The sequence below is a fragment of the Canis lupus genome, chromosome 10 (genome assembly GCF_003254725.2).
Source record: "Canis lupus dingo isolate Sandy chromosome 10, ASM325472v2, whole genome shotgun sequence".
Taxonomy (NCBI): Eukaryota; Metazoa; Chordata; class Mammalia; order Carnivora; family Canidae; genus Canis; species Canis lupus.
Genome location: NC_064252.1, coordinates 30,684,363 through 30,700,496, shown reverse-complemented (window position 1 = coordinate 30,700,496; position 16,134 = coordinate 30,684,363). Strand labels below are relative to the sequence as shown.

The window sequence follows — 16,134 nt, the reverse complement described above, 5'->3', positions numbered from 1 at the left end:
TGGCATGTGACAGGTGCGCTACAAATAGCCAATGCATCTGAATTTGTTTTCAACATAGGTTCTAAAAACCAGACAAGACCCCTCCTAAGGTTAGCTGTTGGATGAACCTGTCGTCATCTTTTTCTTCCAATTTGTGTTTTGCCATGAGCAAGAAGAAAAGGCTAAAATAGCATCTAAAGTCAAAGTTTGCGGGGCAGACAGAGCTTGGCAACGTCTGGGAGCGCACCTCATCACCCACACGTTGCCTTCTTGGCTCTAAACTGGAAATGGAAAGAAAGAGACTCTCCTCAAGGGCAGGAGAAAAATCCATTACGAGCTTTTGCTACTCCAACAGCCCCCAAAATGCTACAGGTCAATAGATGCGTGCCAATAAATATTCCCAGTGGACATGCAACCGTAAGAAATGATGTGGTCAGAGAAAGGTGAAGCTAAATTAAGCATCCCATTGCAGATAGTTTCTCAGGGAAGATGCTAAGAAAACACTTGTATTTAAACCTTTCTTCTGGTTGTTGGTAAATCAACAGTAACAGTTAGTAACTAATGCTCTCCCAGTAAAACAAAACCCTTATTTTAAGTAGAAACTGATGACACACTGGACTGGACAGCAATCATGGCTTAGTCCACGGGAGACCTTGCCTGTGCCACCAGACACCCCCACAGCTACACTATCCATTCTCACTCAGGCCCTGGGCTTGAAGAAAAACCTAACCCCTTCAAGGGAGCTACGACTGCAAACCCATGTCATGATAATAATGTTAGATCACTATACTTAATAATTTCAGAATAGTATCTCAAGACAGTCTTCTTTTTTTTTTTTTAAAGATTTTATCTATTTACTCCTGAGAGACACAGAGAGAGAAGCAGACACACAGGCAAAGGGAGAAGTAAGCTCCCTGTGGGGCGCCTGATGCTGGACTTGATCCCAGGACCCCAGGATCACGCCCTGACCCAAAGGTGGATGCTCAACCGCTGAGCCACGAGGTGCCCATCAAGACTGTCTTAATATAAACCTAAGACAAGAGCTTTACAAAGAACCCAACAAAGTGGGGGTCAAAAGTACACTTTCAGAGAAAAGGGACACAAAACAGAAACAAAAATCCTTCCTCTGGCTTCTGGTGATGTAACTGGGTCCCCACAAGGCTTCTGGGAGAAGCGCTATCTGAGTGGGGACTCAGAAGAAGGATCTCACACCACCTGAATGGTCCAACGCCATCTGAGGCTTACTAAAGTTGAATGTACTTTTTTTTTTTTAATTTTTTTTTTATTTATTTATGATAGTCACACAGAGAGAGAGAGGGGCAGAGACACAGGCAGAGGGAGAAGCAGGCTCCATGCACCGGGAGCCCGACGTGGGATTCGATCCCAGGTCTCCAGGATCGCCCCCTGAGCCAAAGGCAGGCGCTAAACCGCTGCGCCACCCAGGGATCCCGAATGTACTTCTTGAACAGTGATGCAGACAGAGCCAGATGTCTGAGGCCATCTGAAACCTCCAGGTACATGGGTTTTGAGGTCATCCAGAGCTGTTTTCTGTAGCTGGTGAACTGAGCCAGACTTGTCCAGGGAGCCTGGACCAGAACTGTTCTTCTGATCCACGTCCTCCCTCATACTTTCTGGGACTGCTCCGAACCACCTCCTAAGCCCCAGCAGAAACTCAAATAGAAAAGAAGCAGTCCCAGCAGCCACGTTCCAGGAGGAGCCTTGAAGAGCCTCGGGGAACATTTCTAGAACTTTTTTCACTGGCCCCTTTACAAAAAATACCATTCTTTTGTGTGTCAAAATTCTTTTCAACTCCTAGAGCTTCGAAGTAAAAGAAGTCAGTAGTCCAGTATCAAAGAGAAACTTGGGTTCAAAGCCTGAAGTGTGACCTTGGTCTGATTGATAAAAACAACAAAATGTAGTCAAAAGGTGAACGCAATCCACCTACCCATTGGTGGACCAACAGAAAAACATAATGTGATGTATACACAACAGACTATACATACCATTCAGTCAAAAGCAATGCTATAACCTGGATGAACTTTGAGGACATTATGCTAAACGAAATAAGCCACATGCAGCAGGACAAGTACTACATGATTCCACACACACGAGGTACCTAGAGCAGCCCAGTTTTGGGGATGAACAGTGGAATGGTGGCTGCCAGGGTGGCCAGAAAGGGGAATTGCTGTTCAATGGGTACAGTTTCAGTTTCGCAGGATGAAGAGAGTTCTGGGGACTGGTCATACAACCATGCAGATGTACAGATACGACTAAACTACATTTTACATGGTTAAGATGGTCAATCTTATATAATGCATATTGTATCATAATAAAGACTTAAAAACAGGGGCACATGGTGGCTCAGTGGCTGAGCGTCTGCCTTTGGCTCAGGTCATGATTCTGGAGTTCCAGGATCGAGTCCCACATCGGGGTCCCTGCAGGGAGCCTGCTTCTCCCTCTGCCTGTGTCTCTGCCTCTCTCTGTGTCGCTCATGAGTAAATAAATTAAATCTTTAAAAAAAAAAAAAAAGACCTAAAAACAATTTTTTAAGCTGTGACTGGACAAGTTAAGCACCTGGAAGAGAAATCACAGCAGTTAGGGACTCCCAAGTCAGAATGTCCTGGTGTAGAACTGATTCCTCTAGTCAATAGCAGGTGTGGCCTGGGGAAAGTCTCTCTAGTCCTCATCTGTCAGGTGGGCAGCAGGACCACCCAGAGCTCAGAGGGGACAGTTCTGGGAATAAATGTGTAGGAAACATTTAAGAAAGTACCTGGCAGGGCAGCCCGGGTGGCTCAGCAGTTTAGTGCCGCCTTCAGCCCAGGCCCTGATCCTGGGGACCCAGGATCGAGTCTCACGTTCGGCTCCCTGCATGGAGCTGCTTTTCCCTCTGCCTGTGTCTCTACCTCTCTCTCAGTCTGTGTCTCTCATGAATAAATAAATAAAATCTTAAAAAAAAAAAAAGTACCTGGCACACAAAGAATGGTCATAAACTGAGCCTCACTGGGATCACCAGGTCAAAGTGGGAACGAACTCAACACAGCAGGCTTGCCAGGCCACTGCTCTGCAACCCCTAGGCGAGCCCACCCCTCCAAATGCCCCAACAACGGAAATGGTACAGCCATTTCCCTCATCCTAGAATCCCAAGGGGGTCAAGGTGCTGAAGCCTGTCAGCCTAAGCGTGCAGGGAGGCGGCATCACCCAAGAAGCCTCTACCTCGGCCTCCTGTCCTGTTTCCTCCCTTCTTCCCACCCTCGTCTTCCCATCTGGGAGGTGAGGTAAAGGTCAGTAAGCATAGCCCCTCCTGCTCATCTCACTAAAGCTCCACAAAGCTCCACATTAAAGGGAAAGTGGTGGGGGACACCTGGGTGGCTCAGCAGTTGGGCACCTGCTTCTGGCCCAGGGTGTGATCCTGGAGTCCTGGGATCGAGTCCCACATCAGGCCCCCACAGGGAGCCTGCTTCTCCCTCCACCTGTGTCTCTGCCTCTTTTTCTTTCTGTGTCTCTCATGAATAAGTACATAAAATCTTTAAGACTAAATAAATAGAAAATGGCTTCTGTACTCATTAACCTGGTGAACAGAGGATGCCAGCCTTCGCAATGACCCACTTGGCGAAAGGAGCCCAGCCCTGTGGTTTTGCTAGATGCCTCCAATATGCACTCACCCCCACCTGCACACACATACCCCTTCACCCCACAATACAAAAACAAAAGAAGCCAGGACTAGCTACTGGCAGCATACTGATATAGAACAAGACAGAGCTGAACTTGAATTCCAGCTGTGGGACTGTGGACAAGTAATTAAGCTGGCAAAGCCTCTGACTCTTCACCTGCAGACAGACACACTGCCATCCTGGCCGCTCAGAGTTCACAAACGCCCCTCCCCTCATATTTGGCGCCACTTCCCAAGCCTCACAGGCTCCTGAACAAATCAAGCTGTAGCTGAGTTAGGCATGCCACTTCTATTCAGCCTTCTCTTCTCCCAGAAGGAGCCACAAGGCCCTGCCTAACTGCCAGAGCAGGGAAGGGAACCCATCTCTGTCCCCAGAAGAGGAGGACAGGAGCCGAGTGAGAAGCAGAAATTCCTAACACAGTCACAGTCTCCTGCCCTCAAGAGCTCACAGCCAGGGGAGGAGCTGAGACACAAAGCCCCCTAAGAACACACAACAGAAAAGGCTGCAACACAAGGTCACACAAACCACCACAGAATCAAAGGAAGAGTCTGCTCAGGCCACGTGGGAGCAGGAGGTGGACAGTCCACGTTATGGAAGGCTTCTCTGGGTTGGTGACAAGTCAAGCCTGGACCTAACTAACACTGCACTACTGTACTGACTTTCCACTTCTTCAATCTGGAGTTTGGGGGGCCCCCCACGACGAGATGATAAGCTCCCTGACACAATGGCTGCAAGAAGCACAGTCTCCGGGACCATGGGAGATGAAACTGAGACTGAGCCAGGACATGGGGGTCCTAGGAATGCCAGCGACCCCACACATCCTTGGGGGCTACCACAATGCTGCACGGGGGCTCAATGTCATGAAATCTAAGTTCTTATTAGAAGACCTGTGTCTTCATTAACAAAGTGATGACTCGACTAACAAAGAGGCAGTCCAGTAATACAATGGTCAAAATTGTTACTAGAAATTAAAAAAAAAAAAAAACTTCTAAAGATGTTATTTATTTATTTGAGAGAGAGAGAGAGAGAGAGCGCGCACAAAGAGGGGGAAGCATCAGAGGGAGAGGGAGAAGCAGACTTCCCACTGAGCAGGGAGCCTAATGCAGGGCTCGATCCCAGGACCCCGAGATCATGACCTGACCCAAAGGCAAATGCTTTACCAACTGAGCCACCCAGGTGCCCCTAGAAGTAAAAACTGTCAAAATTGTAATGGTGATTAATGTTATAATTCTAGCTATTTATCTATTGGCACTCACATGTACTGAGTGCTTATGATGTGCTAGGTTTTGGGTGAATTATTTCATCTAACGCCTACTACTATTATTAATAACCTATTAATAACCTATTTTACAGATGGGAAAACTGAGGCACAGACGTCAACTGAGCTACCCCAGATGGTGTGAATGTGATCCAGAACGTAGATTCTTTCCATGTCAGGCCTCAGCAGGGAACGTGGTATCCTCAGCAGCTCAACCTTGGGGAGGTCAACTCTGTGGAACACCTGGGGAGGGGGTGCTTTAGACAAATTTATTATCTGAAGCTTAGAAGTCTGAAATGGGTTTCCCTGGGCTCCCAGAGTCCCCTTGATTGTGAGTGGAGGTTAATACAGGCTCACTGGGGGCTGGAGACATTTGGAATAAAAACATGAATTAAGTCCTTGACACAAAGGAAACTCCCAAGAAGCTGGCAGCCCTCCTTCTTCTAGCACTGGGCGGCCTCCTGCCTCCCAATGGGAAGGCAGGTGATGGTACGCCTCACAACGCCTGGATGATGCCAGCCCCATTTCCAGGACTCCAGGGCAGGCCTCAGACTCCTTCTAGGCTCAGGTGAACTTTATTAAGAATAAAAGGCGGGGTCAGGGTAACAATGCCTTATTTTTTTCCAAAGTCTGTAAAGTGTGGCTCCTTCACTGAACACACCAAAGGCAACCTGGCGTTTTGTCTCATCAAACAAATGCACAGGCATGCTTACCTCCCAGTGTTACCTAAATGCAAAGTATGTACCATCCCACATTTGATAATCTAGGAAAACTCATCCCTCCTGCGTTTCCAGGTAACAGGGACGTGCATGGAGGGCGATGAGCTCCAGCAAACTTGTCTTAAGCGAAAGGTGAGGCTTCCCTTTTCTCTTCCACTGAGGTGGCAACAGCTCATGACAGAGCCCACCCTGAGGGACCTTATCTGAGGAAGGCAAAGAGAAGAAAGCTAGGAATGCCCCTACAAAGTCGCTGAGGGCCGTGAAGGTCGCTTCCAGGATGAAGGGGCTCCAACCTAGTTCAGTAATCTTGGAGACCCCAGCAGCTCCTACCACAGAGTTGGGTCCCAGGGAGGCCCCTATTTCCAGGAGGGTTACAATCAAATGTAATCAAGTGGGACGCCTGGGTAGCTCAGTGGATGAGCATCTCTGCCTTCCGCTCAGGTCACGATCCCAGGTCTTGGGATCGGGTCCCGCTTCAGGCTCCCCTCAGGGACCCTGCTTCTCCCTCTGCCTGTTGTCTCTGCCTCTCTCTCTGTCTCTCTCATGGAAAAAAAAAAAATCTTAAAAAAAAAAAGATGCAATCAAGAGCTACATGGAGCATAAATTACATTTCCCGAAGCATAACAGAGACAGTAGGCATGTGTACGATAAAGACGACAGGAGCAGAGACAGCAATGCTGGCTTCATGTCACTGGAGAAGGCTGGGCAGGCGAGGTGCCTTGGGACACAGCTTCCCTCGCTGCCTTTACTCATTTCAGAAACCCAGGCTCCAATACGTGTCTCCTGACAGGACTGTGAACTCCTCGAGGAGACAGACGGTGCCTTGTTCACCACATTGTTCCCAGGACAGAGCTGAGACCCAAATGCTGGTTGGGTGGATGGACAGATGGGTGGGCAAGCAGAGAGACAGGGCTGGTCAAGGAGGTTGTGTGACCACCTTGAGGCAGCAACAAGATGAACGCAGATGTAACTGGTCAGTCGAAGCCCTCAAACACGGCTTTCCCTGGAGGCCAGCAGCCACCTCTCTCCTGGTCCCACAACTCAGAACCCAAGGGGCTGTTGACCTGTGGCCCCTTGGGTTCCACAACCACTGCCTGTACTGGAACTGTGGTCCTGATGTGGCCTCATCCTTCGGGCCCGTCTCTCCCCAATCACCTGTGCCCCAGCTCTGCTCTCAATTCCTGGCCCGGCCTCCAATTCCGTTCACGGTTTCTGAAAAAGCCACAGGCATGGATGGCATGCCCTGGCCCAGCATGCATGACACATTCAGATGAACCTTTATCCCAAAACATGCCGACCTCTACCAGAGAGCAAAATTCAGCGACCTCTGCCACCTGGCCCCTGACCCAGAGCCCTCTCATGCATCCTCAAGACGGGAAGGTGCGGCCAGGAACAGAAGAGTCCCATCACTCTGCCCACAGGCCGCAGACACTTGCTCCACCCAGCAGGACTGCAGAGAATTTCAGTTTGATTTTTTTTCTCTCCTTCCAAGCCCGACCTCGAAATATTATCACCGGGACTCCAAGGAGTAGGTTTGGTTTGGTCTGTTTGTTTTCATTAAAGAACATCCTAGCAAGGAATATTGGCATCTTGTTTTTCTTCTGAGTGACAATGACACAACTCCACTTCAGGTAAATAAATGTTTTTGACCTAAATGAGTCATTTGGCGGGAACAGCGAGTTCACCTGCATATGGGCTGACCCCTTTCCAAAGCTGGGGAAGAGGGCAGCATTGTGTCTGGGATTAAAAACCACGTAAGACCCCCCCCTCCCCGTCTCTCAATAAATAAATAAAATCTTTAAAAAAATAAAAAAATAAAAAAATAAACCTCGGAGGAAAAAAAAACACATAGAACAACAAGACCTCGTTTTTTCACAGCAATATCCATTGCTAGACATGTGGGAAGTAAGGAGGCAAAGAGGGAGATCCTTTAAAAGGCTGGCGTCAGACAGTTTTTCCCAGGGGTAGAATCCAGCTACACCACTTTCTTGCGGAAAAATCCTGGGGGTGGGGGGAAGCGCTTGACCTCTGACCTCCGAGAGCTCATTTATGGTTGTGAGGATTAACTTAAATAACTTCCCAATTGTAAAGCATTTGAAAAAAACAGCAGCACGTAATAAACAATTAAGGTAAACTGTTACAATACGCACAGATTGGACAGGAAAGAACTATGTGCTGTGCGGTGTGCGAGGTCGCTAGCCGCATGAAATTAAAATTAAATCAAACTAAAAATTCAGTCTCTCAGTAACACTAAACACATGTCAAGTGCTCAGGAACTACCTGCGGCTGGTGGCTGCTGTGTTGGACGGCACAGATACGGAACACTTTGTCACCTACAAAGTTCTACTGGGCAGCCCTGGTGAGGAGGAAAAGGAACACAGCTTGAAGCGAGAGGGTCTGTGTGAACTTGGGCAACTTAACCTCTGCATCACTTCCTCATCTGTAAAATGGGCATAACAGCAGCGGCATTCTTCAGGGATGATTGTCTGCTATGCAAGTGCTGATAGTAAGGCTTACGATAAAAGTAAGCGCTCGCCAGCTAGCACCCTACAACAGCGGCAGCCACAGGCATGGTGCAAGATGGTTTACTGAGAGAATCAAAAAGGAAGAAAAAATCTGTAAAGGACCTCCCACAGGGCCAAACACATAGCAGACACTCATTTCATTCACTCTGTTTTTCAACAAATGTTCACAGAGCAGGTCCTATGTGCTGGGCATTCTTCCAGGCATGAGAGGCGTAGAAATGAGCAAAGTCCCTGCCCTCCTGGAGCTTAGGGTCTCAACAAATGGGGGCGCTACTGTGCCGATACAAACAGGAAGACCAACATTTCCAGTTTAGCACAATGATTCCTGGCAATGAAGAGAGAATGCTGCCAAATATAAAGCTAACCCCAAAGAGGTGCCTAAGAAAAGTGCTCTTTGGACGGATGAATGGAAGGAAGGATGCATGCATGAAGGGAGTTAGGAGAAGGCTCAATAACGCACAAGTAAGGGGCACCTGGATGGCGTAGTCAGTTGGGCATCTGACTCTTGGTTTTGGCTCAGGTGGAGATCTCAGGGTCATGAGATGGAGCCCTGCATTAAGCTCCATGTTCCACACAGGGTCTGCTTGGGATTCTCTCTCCCTCTGCCCCCACGTGTGCATGTGTGTGTCCGCGCGCGCTCTCGCTCTCAAATAAATAAATAAATCTTTTTTTTAAAAAAATGCATAAATACTGAGCTGGGCCCTGGGTGACCCAGTTAATTACCCTCCAGAGGGTGTGGCTAACTCAGAGAGCTGTTGCCAGGCAACACTAATAAATGATCCCACAGCAGTGTGCAAACTGTGATGCATAAAAGCTTAATCATCTTTAACGGGAATTTTAAAACCCAAATGACTGGGATAGAGATGGCCTTCACATACGTGCCCTCTGGCTTCTATTCTGGGCTCCGCTCTGACTCACCCTGCCAGCTGGGGCGGCTCACTCCTCTCTGCAGTACCAGGGTGGAGAGGGGATGAACCAATCAGGGAGCCTGCACCCACGTCTCCCACCCGGCAAAACAGCCTTTAACTGGTGCCGGACAAGCAGCCACCCAAGAGGTAGGGATCCCATTGCCCAGCAAATGCCTGCCCAGCCCTCAGACTCGCCTGCAGGCCAGTCCAACTTGCACGCTGGCCCCAATTCTATTACTCACTAGGCAGAGCTTTCCCAAGAGGTGGCAAATGGCACCATACCTCTCTGCCTGAAAAGCTCATTTTGGTAGGTTTGCAGCTCCCTGACACAGCTAAACGTCACGGAAGGGGGCTATGTTGAATCATTGGCTGTCTTACTGGTGAGGCGGGCCTCAGCAAGTTACTTCAAATCCTTAGGTCTCAGCCTCCCGTTGGTTGCACAGTGAAGAGAAACACTGCTTGCTACACGATGTTGTTAGTGGGATTAAATGAGATCATTTAAATAAAGTGCCCAAGTATTCAGTAGGACCTGGTTTACATTCTGTCTAGCACATCAAGATGGGGAGACAATGAGAGATGTGGTCTAAGCCGCTCGGGCTGACACCATCCGGGTCAGCATGCCAACCTGTGCCTCACCCACCTCCTTAAGGGGAAGGTGAACTGGATCCGTGCAATCTCTTGCACATGACCTTCCCTGTTTTACCACAATCGTGTTGCTTTTCATCTTGATGAAAAGAACACAAGGTTTCTGGAAATGCAGTACAAGAATTCACATCAGGGACTTCTTCCATGTGCCTAAGCCTTACTTCCAAACCGTTACAACGGACGTTTGCTCATTATAGGTCTGATGTCTGAGGGTCGGCTGTGTTTGATATTCTACAATGATTTCTGCCAGGAGTTGAGCTAGCTGGGTGGACGGGGCTGACGCAGGGAAGCAATGTCCCCTACGTGGCCTAAAATGATGTCTGTCCATTTCTGCCCTCACCCCATCATGGGACACACCCAGCACCCCAAGCAGGGCCTCTTGCCTGTCATGCTCCTCAGCATGTCCCTCATGGAATGACAAGTGATTTCCATTCCCATGCATGGGGATTCTTCCCATTTAAGGGGGCTCTGTATACTCTATTAAATATTCTCATTCACTCAGTGCCCTTTTCCAGGCTGCCCCGGCCCTGGTGTGGCCAACTGGAGACCACGTCATGTCTAATTCCACTCGTTTCACGTTTTCTGCAGGTCCACCCCATGGCAGGCTCAGCACACGGACATGACAGTGACTACAGCTGACCTCGAGGGGCGAAAAAACAAACAGAGGCTGGCGGGGTATGCAGACTAACCTTAAAACAAAACTGGCTGCCAGAAGTGCTTTAGCAGAATTAAAGAAGGCAGTAGAATTCAGGGCAGCTAGAGGCTGATTCCAAAAGTGGGCAAGTGGAGTAAGGGTCTTGGCATGGGCTGAAAATGAGCAGAATTTCAACAGGGAGCACAAGACAGGGAGGTGAAAGAGATCCCTTGGTTCTAAAGACTAATTTCTGATACTGGCATCTCTCAAAGCCCCTCTCTCCAGACCCATTCTCTCCTTGGAGCCAGTCCCTCTGTGACCCCTGAGACTTCTGAGCACCCTCCCATTTTTGGCCGGTCAGCTGGCTACTCTGCGCTTGTTCTGACCCTTTCAGGCCTGCTTACCTTCCCCATTCTCTGGGCCCTGACCCAAGACAGCACTCTCCGAGTTGGCATTAAGCGTGGCAAGGCTAAAATTAGGACTGTTTCCATAGATATCTAGACTTCTCTGTAGCAAATCTGTTCGGCTCCCAAGTGGAGAAAAAAAAAAAAAAATCCCATTCTATCTGCAAAAGGAACCGGGGATCTGGAAAATCCAAGCTGGCTAATGTCTGGACATGCCTCTGAGCCTTCCTGACCCCACAGGGAGGGAAGAGGAGCCTTCCCTGGTCTGTGCAGTGGTACACAACGGGCTTTGTCTTCAGTGGGCTACCAGGTACCCACCACAAAGGAAGGACGGCAAGCCTGGGAAACACCGTGTGTCTGGGCCACCAACAAACTCAGCCTCACTTCATCGTGACAGGGTCCCTTCTGGGAAGTGGTCCTACTTCCTCCCACCTCGGAGACACTGGCTGGCCCTGTAAGATGGGCCACACCATTCACAGATAATACACAGGAAACCTCGTATTTTAACTAACACAGTTAAAACATGAGGCTCAAAGATGTTCCAAGAACCTCCCATGGCCACCCAGCAAAGGGCTGTTGTGCTGATGACGACAGAGTAACAGTAATGACAGGCACAACTAAAGCTTGCTGGCACTGTTTTGTTCTAGGTTCTACATCCAGCACTTCTCTGGATTCTCATTCCATCCTTGTTATGGGTTGAATGTGTACTCCTAAAAAAAGATATTCTCAAGTCTAACCCCCAGCAACTCAATATGTAACCTTATTTGGAAACAGTCACTGTTGATATAATTATGTTAAGATGAGGTCATAATGGAATAGGGTGTGTCCTTGAGGCCAGTATGACTGGTGTCCTTGTAAGAGGACTATGTGAAGACAAATGGAAAAAACATCATATGATACAGAGGACAAGAGCGAGGCGTCTACAAGCCAAGACCACCAAGGTCTGCTGGCAATCACGAGAAGCCACGAGGAGGAAGGAAGGATCATCCAATGGATTTCAGAGTGTGGCCCTGCTGATACACCTTGACTTCGGAATTCCAGCTTCCAGATGTCTCTTATTTTGAGCTGCCCTGTGTGTGGCATTTTGTTACGGCAGCCACAGGAAACCCATACATTTCTCAGCACAATTCCATGAAGACTTAGGTACTAACAGTCAAGATTTACACATGACAGTACGGAAGCTTAACTAATAGCAACGAATACTGGGAACAAATACCAACCACGTACTAAGTGCTTTACATATACTAACTTGTGTAATCCCCACAAAGACCCTAACCCACAACAACCCCATGAAGTCATCCCATTTTAAAGAAGAAAGGGAGGCATAGAAAGGTTAAGTAATTTGCCTGAGGTCACACAGCTCATAAGTGGTGGGGTAAGGATTCAAATTCAGACCCAGAAATCTGGGCTCTTTACCTACTATAACCCCCTGAAGCCAGAAGAGGGTGTCTAACCAGGACATGAATTGAGGTGGTCCAGCTTCAAAGCCCACATCCTTGGCATCTATCTCAATTTTGTTATTCCACTGGCCAAACAGAATGCTCTGCACTTAGGGGCCTTCAAAGTACTCATTTGATGACATAAACAAATTAATTAAATGAGCAGTGGCTTACATACATCCCATTAATTCAAATTAAATTCAAATTAGTTCATTTTAGCAGTTAAAACTGACCCAGGTCCATATGGGCAACAGAAAACAGGAAAGAAGCAATTAGGGTACCTCCAGGACTAAGTGGGCAGAGTGAACTAAAGCTCCTCACTTGCCAAGCTTTTACACTAAGTCGTTTCCATAAACGTTTACTGGGCACCTACTATGTGCCAGCATGGTGTCAGGTAAGGGGAATACAAAAGTCACAGCTCCAGCCCAGCAAGGACACGGCAGTGGTCAAACAGCCATAAATCCTGGCAAGCGCCAAGAGGGAAGTCAGAGCACAGGTGCTACTGGAGGACAGGGCAGAGGTTCCTAAATCTGCCCGAGTGCACAGCACCGGCTCTGGGACAGGTGGCATCTGAACTGAATCTTCAGTTTCAGCGTACTGCTTGTTTCAAGGCCCACCCAAACAGCTTGCCTCCCTGTGCAAACATACCTCTTCCTTTCCTCTTCCCTCCCCTTTTTCTCTCTCTGCAACTTTTCCCAGAAACAGATTTTTCTCACTGCATGAGCCACCCTGGTGCACATTTAGCAACGTTCAATTTCCACAATCCCTAATCCCCAGTGGAGGGAAGAGAGTGGATTGTTTACTTTTGGAAAAAAAAGTTTTGGGGACGGAGTCAGAGCCCTGCGAACCTAAAGTTAACAGACAACCAGTGATGGCTGCCAGTGTTAATTCAGCTAAACTACCCCTCACGTGTTCACAGAGAAACAGGCTACTGTATTCTTTATCAACGGATGTGGAAACTAGGAAAAGGGGAGAGAGAGGGAGAGAGCCAGGGGCGGGGGGCGTCCTGGGAGCCAAGGAAAAAGAATCTACAACAGAGATGTGTCCTGTCACCAAACTTTTGGCCAGTCACTCACCCACTGCAGGGTCTCTCCACACCGCAAGCTGGCAGGTCATCATGCAGCATGTGGCTTGGCAGAAAGAATGCAGGTTCAGACTCGCCCCTTTATAAAGGGCAAACAGTGGCTCTCAGGTCAAGTGCCCTTCCAGTGGCTTAATCAATAGCACCTAATACTGGTAACGAATACCAACATGGCACTAAATGCCTTACACTCATGAACCTGTGGGATCCCCGCGAAGACCCTAACCCCAGCACAACCCCACGAAGCTATCCCATTTCAAAGAGGAAGGTGAGGCGTGGAGTCAACACAGGGTCAATGCCACCCATGACCATCAGGAACACCGTCCTCACTGCCAAAGAACGTGCCACGGCGCCCAGGCACACAGCTAGCAGCTACGCTAGTCCTTTGGCGTGGCCATCGCCGCCACCAGGGCTGCGTATGAGCCCGGGACGAGCCATTTACGTCTCTGGACCTGAACAAGTTCTCCCGGGCTGCCAGGACCGGGCACCGGGCGAGGCGGGCCGGCTCATGCTGGCTCGAAGGCAGAGCCTCGGGGGGGGAGGGGGGGGGGGGGCACGGAACTGACCTCGCCGGGCAGACCAACACTAAACTCGGATCGCCCCGCCGGGAAGCGTGCCCTCTCACCTCTGCCCTGGAAGACAGGGGCCGCCTGCGACGGCTCGGCCCCCGGGGCCGCAGAAGCTGGCAGGATCTCCCCCGCGCCGGCGCCCGCCTCGCTCCCGGAACGGCTCGCCTCTGGGTTTGGGTTTATTATTTCTGCACCGCCACAAAAAGCCCTTGCTGGGATCGGCGTGAGTCTGTCTTTTTTTAACCCCCCTGGCATGAGCGGCACACGGCAGAGGCACGCCTCGATTAGCTCAAGCTGTTCCTGGACTCATGAGACACACCGTGTTTATCTGTGTAGCCTCTTCTGAAGGGTGTGGGGTGCTGCCCGCCTGCTCCTGCCCTGCACGGACGCCCGGGTACACCCCCCCACCTCACCCCCAGGGCGGTGGGGGCGGGGCAGCCCTCCTCAGAAACTCTGCAGCAGGTGGCGACCCACAGGGCCCAGCCCAAGAGCAGACTCCGGCCCCATGGCCACCCGCACCCCACCTGTACTCTACTCAGGATCCCTTCTCTTTCTGGGCCCCTCTCCACCCTCCCATGCCTGCGGCCCCCTGCCAGCACCTCACATCCCTGCACCCGGTCCGTCCGCTCCCCACCAGGCCCAGATCTGCCTCCCACCCTAGGCTTGCCCTGCCCTTCTCAAGCCATAAAAATCCAAATACTCACCGATTTCACTTCCCTCCTCCTGAGCCTCTCATCTTGCACCCCTACTGCATTTTTCTCTCCCTCTCCCTCCCTCCTGCCTCCCCTCTGCTCCTGGTTTCCTGCCTCCACTCAGGGAACTTCCGTGAGAAAACGGTTCCTTCTTTCCCCAGACTGCCCAGTGCTTTCCCATGTCTGTCAAACCTGGCTAGAGCTGGTACAGACCCCGAGGATGAGTCCTACGAGGGACTGAAGGCCAGAAGGGTCCAGCCAGCCAGAGTGACGCCCCGCACAGGCACAGATGGGACGGTGGGCCTTCACTGCTAAGACCCCACTGCCACTGTCTTCACACGCCGAGGCATCCCCGTCTCACAAGCACATCTCACCCGCAGGGCTCTAGTCTCACCGGACCTCAGAGCTCTTCCACAAAGGTCTCAAGACACAACCCACACACTAAGGCAACGGAAACGTAGCAGCTGAAATGGGGTGATTCACTCAACAGACATTAGTTATGGGGGGGATTGTGAAATATATTTAATTTTTCAGGGATTAAATAACCCCATTAGCTGGACAGCCTGCAGTGGGATGCTCTGGGTTCACATTCCACCTTGGCAGCTTGCAGTGCCTCAGTTTCTCTGTCAGTAAACTAGGAATACTAAGCTATCTAGCACACCAGACTGCCCGGAGACTAGAACTAACTCTATGCACATCTTCATCATCCCCATCATCATCACCACATGGAAGTCCATTGAGCCTTTAGCAGGTCAGGCAGTAATCTAAGTGCTTTACATGAATCAATTCATTAACACAACAACTCTGACAAGTACAGACCATTGAGATCTCCATTTGACTGATGGACAGAGAGGTCAAGTAACTCCCCCAAGGTCACACAGCTAAGTAGAGGATACAGAATTCAGCCCCAGACAGCCTGGCTCCAGAGCTATGCCATTCAATCACGGACGTTAAGCCCAGTAGCCAGCAAAGAGTAAACCATTCGGCAACTCACTCACTAGGATTATTATAATAATATTGGCTTTATTTTTATAAGAACTATTGCCTCAGAGGGATGATTTTATTTTGCCTTTTTGAATTAAATTTCAGTCCGAGGGGCACCGAGCCTAGCGTAATGGCTTCTATTTCTGCCTGCTATCCACTCCCATCAGAGCGGAGAGAAAGCCAGGCCGAGGGGACTGCCTGCTTGAAGTTTTATGGGTCAAGCTGCATTCTCTGGGCCAAACAGGCTGGGGGGGTATCTCCATTCCAGAACTGTTGGCAAATCTCTCTGTGGCCAGGGCCAACTGCAGAATGACAGCTACCACCTGTCCCTCTTGCTGGAGAACGGTGGGGGCAGAGGGCAGTGCCACAGAGAGAGCAATGCTCCCCAGCCTGAAATACGTGTGCCCACTTCCAACCATCTAAGGGGCCTCCAGGCCAGGCAGGGGCTGCCCTCCCCAGCCTGCCACTCCAGCTTCCTCCCCCAAGCAGCCTTCACCATGCTTCCAAAGCCCATGCTCCCAGAGCAGGAGACCAGTGTACCTGGTGGCACAGAGCCCTTGGACTTAGGTGGGAGTGAGCCATTTGACTTTAATTAAACGCTTCCCCCAACAGAGCCTGAGCATGCT

At 49.9% G+C, this 16,134-nt stretch overlaps 1 protein-coding gene across 1 annotated transcript in view; it reads right to left on the bottom strand.

The window, feature by feature from the left end:
- LARGE1 (LARGE xylosyl- and glucuronyltransferase 1) overlaps positions 1-14,037 on the bottom strand; it is a 478,727-nt gene extending 464,690 nt beyond the window's left edge. Inside the window, 2 exon segments of the mRNA XM_049115330.1 lie at positions 13,259-13,345; positions 13,889-14,037. Of these exon segments, the coding sequence (XP_048971287.1) occupies positions 13,259-13,308 (50 nt within the window). The 5' untranslated portion in view covers positions 13,309-13,345; positions 13,889-14,037.
- Between the last annotated feature and the right edge of the window lie 2,097 nt (positions 14,038-16,134).